Source organism: Aulonocara sp. 'chitande type north' Nkhata Bay, linkage group LG13 (assembly GCF_057382095.1).
Source record: "Aulonocara sp. 'chitande type north' Nkhata Bay isolate Kocher_YH1m ecotype deep benthic linkage group LG13, A_spYH_male_GT1.1, whole genome shotgun sequence".
In the NCBI taxonomy this organism is placed as follows: domain Eukaryota; kingdom Metazoa; phylum Chordata; class Actinopteri; order Cichliformes; family Cichlidae; genus Aulonocara; species Aulonocara sp. 'chitande type north' Nkhata Bay.
In genome coordinates, this window is record NC_141356.1 from 33,153,036 (window position 1) to 33,163,179 (window position 10,144).

At 44.3% G+C, this 10,144-nt stretch overlaps 2 protein-coding genes across 2 annotated transcripts; one reads left to right on the plus strand and one right to left on the minus strand.

The window, feature by feature from the left end:
- The first annotated feature begins 539 nt into the window (after nucleotides 1-539).
- LOC147316536 (uncharacterized) lies at nucleotides 540-1,663 on the plus strand. Its single transcript, XM_086260081.1, has one exon. It carries the CDS (start codon nucleotides 795-797, stop codon nucleotides 1,422-1,424), a length of 630 nt encoding a protein of 209 aa, XP_086116207.1. The 5' UTR covers nucleotides 540-794; the 3' UTR covers nucleotides 1,425-1,663.
- Nucleotides 1,664-3,842: 2,179 nt separating this feature from the next.
- prph2b (peripherin 2b (retinal degeneration, slow)) lies at nucleotides 3,843-9,865 on the minus strand. Its single transcript, XM_086260080.1, has 3 exons — nucleotides 9,005-9,865; nucleotides 7,067-7,313; nucleotides 3,843-5,468 (listed from the first exon to the last, which is right to left on the minus strand). The coding sequence occupies exons 1-3, from the start codon at nucleotides 9,583-9,585 to the stop codon at nucleotides 5,268-5,270; spliced, it is 1,029 nt and encodes a 342-aa protein (XP_086116206.1). The 5' UTR covers nucleotides 9,586-9,865; the 3' UTR covers nucleotides 3,843-5,267.
- Between the last annotated feature and the right edge of the window lie 279 nt (nucleotides 9,866-10,144).

Below are 10,144 nucleotides of genomic sequence, written 5' to 3' on the forward strand. Positions count from 1 at the left end.
ATGTCAATCCTTACGTTGGGTGAGTGCTGAGTATTTGTACATGTGTGCATGAGGGTGGGAATGCATGTTTGTGTCTGTGTGTGCCTGTTTGTCTGTGTCTATATGTCAGGTCGGGTCTTAGACTCCACCTCTCTGGGAACTTCTAGGCCCTCCAATGCCTATCTCCCCTCACCACACTCCCTGCCGGTGACTGATGCCCTCAGGGGTCGGTGCATTGGTGGTTCTTGGTGTCCGGGGCTGGGCGCTCAGGTATGTACCAGCTCACTCCCGGTGGTAAATCCATTGGGTCTCCTTGTTGGTCTTCAGACAACAATTCTGACGGCTAAAGAACCAAATGGGACAGGCAAAAAAAAAGAAAAAAAAAAAGAGTTCTGACAGCCTACGGGAAGAAGCTGTTCTTTAGTCTGTTGGTTTTGCACCTGATGGATCTGAAGCTTTCTCCAGAAGCCAGGATGTTGAAGAGGTGGTGGTCAGGGTGGAGGTGGTCACGAGCTTGGCTACACTTTGGGCCAGCACCTTCCCTGGCTTGCCCGGTACTGGGTTGCCATGCCCCAAACCTCATGAATCCAACATATAATGTTGGAAGAAATCCACAGCAGACCTGACCACGTCTCCATGCTTTCCAGCATACACTTTTATTTTCTGCTTTGGCTCTCGGAGGAGGCGGACGCACTTTTTCTCCTCTCCCTTATCTTCCCTGCTTAGTTCTTATGTCCTTGTCTAGTCTCGTGTTTTTTGTATTACTTTCCCTGGAACACTCTCTCACAGTCTGTTTCTAAAACCTAAAGAGAATTATGGATTTCATCAACTGGTCTCTGAATGCTATTGACACCCTTTTCTCAACGAGAAGTCTGGGCTTGGGAGAGCCCGAGTGCCCTGGAGGGACTTTCCCTGCCGGGTACACGATGGACGGGTGGCAGAACTGGAGGATCGTGTGCCTGGCGGGACTGTGGATCGAGGACGCTGAAGATATCTACCTATTCGGAACCATGATAACAGGGTTCTTGCTGATCGGAGCTGGCTTGGCCCTGGCTTATTGGAGAATTAAGAAAGCGGAACCGGCTCTTCAAACTCCCCCAAGGCTGCCCACTGGGATTGGAACGATGGGACGAGGCGCGACTTCTCAGAAAGGGCTCACTGAGTGCAGCATGGTTAAGCGCTTGGAGGCGCTTACAGCTGCAGTGAATGCTCAGAATAAGACCTCTGAGTGTATATTGGATTACATCAAGGAAAAGTCCACCCGGAACAACACCTCTGCGCGGAAGTTGGATTACATCTTGGAACAGCTGACTGCGGTTGTGAGGTCTCAGAATCTGCCTTTTGAGCAAAAGAATGACAACACCACGGAACTGAAGGTTAATAACATCATGGAGAAACTCGCGGCTATCCAACGGGAGATTGAGAGACCAGTGTCGGAGTGTTAAAGAACAGCTTGAAATTCTCATGAGTTGTTGCAAAAGAAAAATCACCATCATAATGCGGTTACCCCTTCGGCGCCAGCTGTGGGCTCAAGGCTGGAGCTGAACAAAAACTCCCTGATAACGACTGTGTTGAGTCTGTTCCTTTCCATATGGAAAAGATATATATAAATCTTATAAAGTTTGTATCTGTCTTGTGTGAAACTTGTATGAAAAGCATATAAGAGTGAAAACAGATATAAGATCCCTTGAAAAATTATATGATGAAACTTGTATGTTTTGGATACTTACTAAAACAATGTATGAAAGTAATGAGAAAGTGGCTACTTTCATGAGTAATCACATATAAGTTTTTACAATTTCTTTTCCATATGGGTTCCCATTCCCTACAAGGCCGCCAGGGTTGGCTGGAAGACTGTTTACTTAGCCTGGCAGGGCGAAGGACACTGTCTCAGCTGAACTATGGACACGCACACACATACTGATACTGATAAGCACTCACCGACGTATCACCCTCCCTACCCCGGATCCAACGCCACCTCCAACGCTTACCTCCCCTCTGATGTGGACGTCGGGTCAGTTGGAGGCGCAGTTGAAAGATTGCAGCGGTCCCAGATCAGATGTACACACTGGAACTCTTTCCCATGTTGCTGTCTGTGTTTATTGTGCTATGATGTGTTGATATCTGTGCATTCCTGTATTATCCTTTTGTGTTACACATTTTGATGTTTTTTTCCTTGCTACCTAGCCTGACCTGTCTCCCCAATGTGATGTTTGTATTGTATGTACGGTCGGCAAGGTCTGTCAGCTCGGTTGTGGGCAAAAGACCTGCAACTGACAAATAAAGGCTATCTCATCATCATCTCATCTTTTATTTCTGGTTGCTGTTCTTTACACACACAGCTGCAGCTTTTCAGCTCATAGCCGAGCACATCACCAACAACACCAACAACAACCCTCAGACCGGACCCAGTTCTTCCTTTTATGCAGGTGAGGCGTGATTGCAGATGCCGTTCAGGTGTGTTCACCTCGCTGCAGCCGCGCCACTGACCACGCCCCGCCACAAATGTGTAAAACAGAAACTTCTGTCTTAACCAAAACTAATCATCAGGTCTTCACATCTCTCCACTTTAGAATATTTCATTCATGTTGAACTCCTTTATTGTCTCTCATTAATGTTCGTTTTTACACTTTTGTACGAAGTCTCCATTTTTTTCTGTTTCTCTAATCATGCTCAGACTGAGGCACTGTACTTTGGAACAGAGTTAGCATCACCTGTATTCTCGTTAACCTCCCACTGGGTTAAAGCATTGCGTGCTGCATTAAAAGGATCAAAGTTTAAATCGCTTCCTCAGCTTTGCTTTAATCTCTAACCTCTGAGTGGATCCTCATCTTCCCCAGTTCTCGACCGTCAGCTGACCCTCCTGTTCTTCAGTAGCTGGTAATACTGGTCCAACACGATAAACATTAGTTACAACCAGTCTGTGGCAAAGGTACTGGTGTGCAGGTTTTCAGGTTTTGGTTACACCATGCACTGACCAATGTACATTTCAAAAAGGCGGAAGATTCGAGGCAGAGTCCAGTCCATTTACACTGTCTGCAGTCAGCTAGTGCGGGGTAGGTTTGTGTTCGTATTGCTTCACGATGTCTACAGTGTCCTTTAAAGGACTTGGACTTGGCTCCATCTCTGGACCCCCCAGGTTCCTCTCTGCGTCACGGTCACTGTCTTTGATCTTTAGCTGATATAAACAGAGTTAATCTCCCTGTGAGCTGATTAACCATTTATCTGCTCAGGTGAGGTAATGAACTGCACATGTCACACAATGATGTATAACACTGGAAAAATACTGCAAGAAACTCCCCCCAAAAAACTATAAAAGAAAACTGTAAAAATATCACAATAAAAGCGATGGTACTAGTGATAAGACCAAAAAAGTAAAACAAAACACTGTAATAACATCCCAAGGAACTTTAAATGACACTTTTTTTTAATAAAGCACAATAAATACTGCAAGAAAAACACCAAAAAAAACCCCTGTAAAATGTACTGCTAAAGATAGCTTGGAAAGAAAAGCTTCTTCAGTTGAACAGAAGAAGCTTCTCGGATGAGAAGTGAAACGTCTTCAAGCAACTTAAAGAAGTCCAGACGCTTTTCTTTCCAAGCTCCTTAGACTACGATGGCCTGGATGACTGAGAACCTTCACAGACATACTGCTAAAGATGTACTTACAAAAATGTAATGTGAATTTAATATAAGCTGTAAAACACTAAAGTATTTCACACCTGAACACCTAAGACAGCACAATAAAGACCAAAGCTGAAGGTTTTCTCACAGTAGTTATAGATATCTAATAATATATAAATATATTTTTATGTTACGTGTTCCAAAGCTGTGTTTGATAAAAGATGAGTCAGACAGCTTGGTTTCAGTCACAATCTCTTTATAGGTTTTATCATACACAGAACTAGAAGCTCCAACCAACCCACAACAACTGACTGAAGACATCACTCTCTCCAAAGAAACAGAAACATATGATGCTCTATGCAGTGGACTTGGCTTTAACTACAAATCTGAGAGCAGATTTCTCTCTCTCTTTCCTGTCCCTTAAATAATCACAGGTTTCAGACCTTACAGAGAAAGAAAGCAATAAAGGAAACGCCTCATAACCAATCACACGATTGCCACAGCCCATTTTTCAACCTGAATTCAGTCTGCCGGGTGTTCTTTCTGGACATGTCACCCACACCTGCAGGAATAACCCATCTGTGACGGCATGTGTTGGACACAGCTTTGCTCCATTCGTTGTGCGGTTTGAAATCACACTAGGAGCATTTCGTCAGTGAGGGGTATTAAATTTTTTAAACTGCAGAGACAGTCAGTGCTGTTAACTCACCTGCTCAGTGCATAATGAACAGACCCAAGCAGAAACACACTTAACTTGTGTTAAGGTGAAGCATTCGGTAGCCATTTATCAACAAAGACTTGATAAGATGTTGACATTTAAAAAAAAAAAAGAAAAATAACGACCACATCAAACTGACAAATGATCATTTTTATACCTGTAGTTTATGTGCTTAGCTCTGTATACACCTGTGCACACCGGCCTTTATAATAATGTAAGATGTGCCGTTTCTGTTAGTCCTACATCAGTTACATTAACTTTACACCTGTATATACACCTGCATGTGCATGTTTCGTATACAGGCAATAAGTACAGCTGTGTGAACACCATCTGAGCCTCTGTACTGACAGGAGTTTTATACAGGAGTCATGCTGCTGTGTATGAACCTCTGTCATTGCTGCCTGCTCTCACAGATGGCAGGACTGGTACGTTGTGTGCTGCTTAGTGGTTTGTTCTCTCATGTTAAAGTCTCCAGTGATTGCTGGAGAAAGCCAGCAGAAATGACACACATTCAAACATCTGGATGTAAGAAATAATAACTAGGTTGATCTTTTTACACTAATGATGACGTCGATGGATCCGTGCTGTCTTGGCTGTGTGCTCCCTGCTGGACAAACACGGAACTGCAACACTCAGACACATTGGTGGGAATAGACTCACTGGGACCCGATGCTGTCTGATGGTCTAACCACCGCCTGACAGGAACTGCTACTCTGAAAGGGGTGATGATGTTTTAATTACAGGAGCACGTTCCTCTTTTTTAAAAATAAACTCTGTTTAACATATTTACAGAAAATATCGACATTCACAGGAACTTCAAATGTTCACATTAATGTGCATGTGTGGCTTATATACAGTTCTTTTCTCCCTCTTAGGGGGGGAGAGATGGCATTTGAGGGGGGTGAAGAGAAGGGGAGACATCAGTCCTCTGTGGTGGGTTTGGCTATCAGGTGTTGGCCTCTGGAGCATCTCCGCCTTCCACCTGGTTGGTCCTCCCAAGGGTCTTCAATTTGGTGAGCAGATCGCTGAACGTCTCCTTGACGCCCTTCTCGAGCAGCCAGCCCTCACTCTCACACTCGGGGTTCTCCGGCTCTGCCATCGTCTCAAGCGCTGTGCTCAAGTACTTCAGCCCTGCCATGTCCACAGACTGACATAGACACACACAGCTCACATTTATGGCAAATCCAGGAAAAACCCATCCAGCCAAGTACATGTAATATTTTATGACCTCATCATTTTAAGGTGAATCTCTGGTTCTGACCGAGTTTTAAATCCCTACAGTCCCCCCAGAGAACATTGTGGTGACAGGAATGTTGTTTGTGGTCATTTTTAGTTGGTATTAGTAGTTTTGTTTTGTGCTCATTTAACCGACTCTGTCAAAAGAAATGTGAAATTTTCTGTTAGAAGGCTTCAGTACAATTTTGGGCCCTTTTATTTTCTTTAGCAGCACCCTAACGACAATTACACATTATTGTTTGCTTTGTTCAGAGAACAGCGTGAGAGCCTCCGAGTGGCAAATGGCAATATCATGAGCATACAGTCACACTCTGCTTTATTAAGATCATAGACCGAATTGCAAACTACAGAGAGCCTGGTACTGAACCCCGAGGCTCGCCCTTTAAACTGAGGAGTGAGGAAAAACTGAGTTCAGGATGTTGTTTTTTTAACTTAAGCCTTTCAGGTCAAACATGTTGTTTTGACCCAGATTCCAACTCACTTCTCCCTCTCAGGAAGTGTCCCTCATCCTTATTTTCCCAGAATGCAACCTGCTGTTTCTGTGGACAGATTAACCCCCCAGAAATAGCTCCTTATCCTCAGTGAGCCTGACCACCACTTAATGTGACATTTCACCAGATGATCCACCTCAGGTCCTGAGTCACGTATGAGCACAACAGAAATCACACAGTCACAGCCACAACAGAAACAGTCATGCAGAGAATGTGTGCGTTTTCATGATGCAGTTGGAGTTGCACAGAGAATTTAAACAAAAACGGCCTTTTTAAATGGTGTGTGCCGTGTCGTGATACAGCAGCCGCTCAGGAACATCAGTACTAATGCTAATCCCACACCAATCAGTTATTCTGTTAACCTGCTCACTCCGCTGAATTTACTGCAGGGGTGCTGCTGCAATGATCTCGTTCTAAATCACAAGATTAGGAAGAGAACTTGGAGCCTGGATTCACCCGAGAGAGAAAGTCAAAGACTTAAGCCTGTTCACTTTGAACAAATGAGTTAAAAACAGCACCAAACACACATTCACTGATTTTTTTTCCATTGCTTTTTCAAACAAAGCACCCGGCTTTAGAACAGCCACATGCCCGGTTTCTCCTGTACAATGTGAAGCTTTCATTAGAGCAGAAGGTAAATAAAGTGAAACTAACAAATCTGAGATGCACTGACAAGTTTGACATTAAAACAACAGAAGATATGCTTAGGTTAGGTTTCAGCCTTCCATTGGCTGCTTATTGAAATAATTTGTCAGACTAGATTTGATATGTTAGATGAGCAGAAGAGCAGCTGGAAACTGCTAATAAACTGTAGAGCAACGCTTTTTATTTCTGGGTCTCACGCGCCATCACAGCTTCTCAGACATTTGCAGATGGAGTATGTCACAGGACCAGGCTAGCTGTTTCCATTCAATTTTAGTCGTTATGTTGCAGCTTCAGATTTTCTAAGCTGAACATCTGAATCAAAGAGATGTCTGTTTGGCTGATTGGCTGCAGTGGAATGTGGGTGGGGTCTTACCTCCAGGATGATGGCAAAGAGGACAAAAACACCAATGCTGCTCATCAGGCTGCTGTAATAGGAGAAGAGGGCCTCAAGGCAGCCCCGGGTCCAGATGTTGAGCTCCTCTGTGCGGTGGTCATAGTCGTAATGAGCAGAGTTATTGGTCAGGTGGTGCTGGATGCAGGGCCGGGGGGACCCGGGGTTACAGCAGCTGAATGGGACGCTGTCCATCAGATACTTCCCCTCCACGTTACTGAGGACTCGACTGCAGGCCAAACACAGGTCAGAGGTCAAACAAAGCCAGCCTGGGGACTGAGGAGAGATTAGCGACGACCCCCCCATTGCTCTGGAAATGGGTTAGTTAAATCTATGCTGAAATGAATGAACGGTTGCAGCACAGGTGACTCAAGACAAAAGTAAGCTAATAGGAACTATACGTTACTACAGAGACTAAACCAAAGATCAATAAAATACGGCAAGAAGTCGACCAATTTTCCTGAGTTCCTGAACTTTCAGAGAGGGCAACCCTATGAGCAAGAACCATGTGGAGGTGAAACACTCACTGGCCACTGTGGAGGAAGGCCTCCATAACAGTTATGTTTGCAAGGCAAGGCTGTTTGCATGGAAAGTAAGAATTTCAAAAGAATCATAACTGAGCAGAACATCAGAGCCATAACTGAGAGGACCGTCAGCATACAGCTGCACTCTGCTTTAATAAGATTATTCACTGTGATGGAAAACTGTTGAGGACCAGGCACTGAATGCTGCAGAGGAAATGTCTCTTATGGCAGCCTTCCGCTCAATTTAAGTGGAAGTAAAGCCACGCAAATGTTTCATGACAACAGTGAAACTCACTACAGTCTGCACCTCTGGATGATTTATCTCCTCTCCAAATCTGAAAACTGGTTTGCCCTTTTGGAGGAAGGTCATTAAGAAGAAAATAAACTCTCCCTTTTCCTGTCACGTTTAAACTTGTTAGATTATCTTGGAGGGTGATGTCAAATTTAACCAATATGTTAAAAATATTGGTAAATTTGTCTATGGATGGTACTACCAGATGTGATCAAATTATCTGATAAAAATCATCATTAAACGTTGCAGTTTTAGACTCAAAGTGAGAAAAGTAGAGTACAAAATAGTCCATTAGACGTTTTAGTCAATCGGAAACCTTCGTATGGCAAGAGCATACAATATAATTTATATCCCACAATTCAACTCAGCAGAGACACTGATGGAGAATAAGACTGCTTCGTTCAAATATGAAGAACAGCGACATGTAAAGTTTTCACTTTGTCAGATGCAGTATGTTATTTAACTTGTTAATTGGTACAAGCTGTGGGTATGGCTTTAAGTTGGATCAATTATATTAGAGAAAAAAAAAATCTCTTTTAAACACATTATAACAGAAAACAAAATAGTTACAGGTTTGCCACTATTTCAGAGCTGCAGCCAATCAGACGTGTTCATTTCTGATCAGAAGCTGTTTCTTTAATGTCCGCTTTGCTGTGTTTAAGGATCAAGTGACAGATTAGAGTCTCAGAGGAGACGCCCCGCACGAAGCTCCTAAACGTTGACTTTTACCTCCTTAAGACCTCTCTGATCCTCTGCTGAGCCCAATGTTTAATTCATCTGAGAAACTAATGAATAAAACCTGAGAAATTTAATTTAGAAATATCTGAGGTGCTCAGTTCAACGAGGAGCTGCTGATCAGACTTGTGTCGTGATCCCAGAGACACTTTTCCCGAGGCTGCTGCTTTGTTAAAAATTGAGGAGTTTGATTAAAATATAGAGGAATATTCAGATGGACAATTTCTATAGAATAATTATGGATTCATCTAATAGAATCAGGTGCCAGCTCTGTGTGTAAATTCTTAAACAGCAGATACATTATCCAACAACATCGATAACTTTTCAATAATGGCTCCACGTGACCGGCCACCCCGCTCAGATACTCACTCTTTGACCACATCGTTGCTCATGTCCAGGTAGCGGTTGCTGATCCACTGAACCTCAAACCAATCCCTGAAATTGTTGTTCCCGCAGCAGTGGAACTCGATCTGCGTCATGTCCAGCGTCCTCTTCATGAAGCAGCGCCCTGGAGTGTCCGTGTCCTTGTAAAACCGGATGGCGTAACTCAGGCCCTCGGCCAGTGTCAGGTATACGGAGAACTGCATAAGGAAGCAGAGCAGCGACACGAGTACCAGCAACACGTTGAAGCCGCAGCACAGCAGCAAATATGTCTTCAACATCGGCTTCCATTTGGAGAACTTGATGGGATCCAGAGAGTCATGGCACACCTTCCCTCCAAAGGCATTAAGGCCGCAAGCCAGCAATCCCACCAGGATCAGCAAGTTGGGCACCAGGTGGCTCTCGTTGTTGTCCATCATCTCACTTCTCTTCCGCAGCTCAATCTTGAAGAAGATGCCGAGGCTGAAGATGAGGATCCCTGCGATGACTGAAAACCAGTAGAGCATCCATAGACCCTGAGCCAGCTTGACCCGCTTCTGCAGGTTGAACTTCACCGGCATGAAAGGCATTTTAGCAACTCTGAGAATTCAAACAGACACTGAGGGTCAGGATTCAATAAGAAGCAGCTGCAGTTCAGACTCAGATTCAGAGCTTTACTCGTGAAAAAACAACATCTACTGGTTTCAGGCCCATAATGCTGAGCTGCAAGGGGGGACAGTCCATGTTACTGAGGGAGCAGAGGAGTCCACCATCAAACACTGCACAATATTCACACAGACCAAGTGAGTATTTCCTGCAGGATGTATGGAGGTGTGAATGCGAGCGTGCGGCAGCTCGTCATCCTAAAGCCTCCTGAGCTCATTATCAGCAGATCAGCTGCTGCCTCTAATCCCTCCTCTAACTCCTAATTGGTTTGATGTTAAGCAGCTGCTTCCTCCTCACTGTCACAAGCTTCACTGAGCAGAGTTCACCTGCCTCACCTCAGGGCAGGGTAGTCTCAGTAAGCAGTCCAACAAACCTCCTGTGAGCAGGAGCCTGAACTCTGTTTAGTGAGAAAACTTGTATCTCCGTGGTAAAAGATGCTGTGCACATGCACTGAGCAGGTTACATTTGAGAGAACTTGAAAAC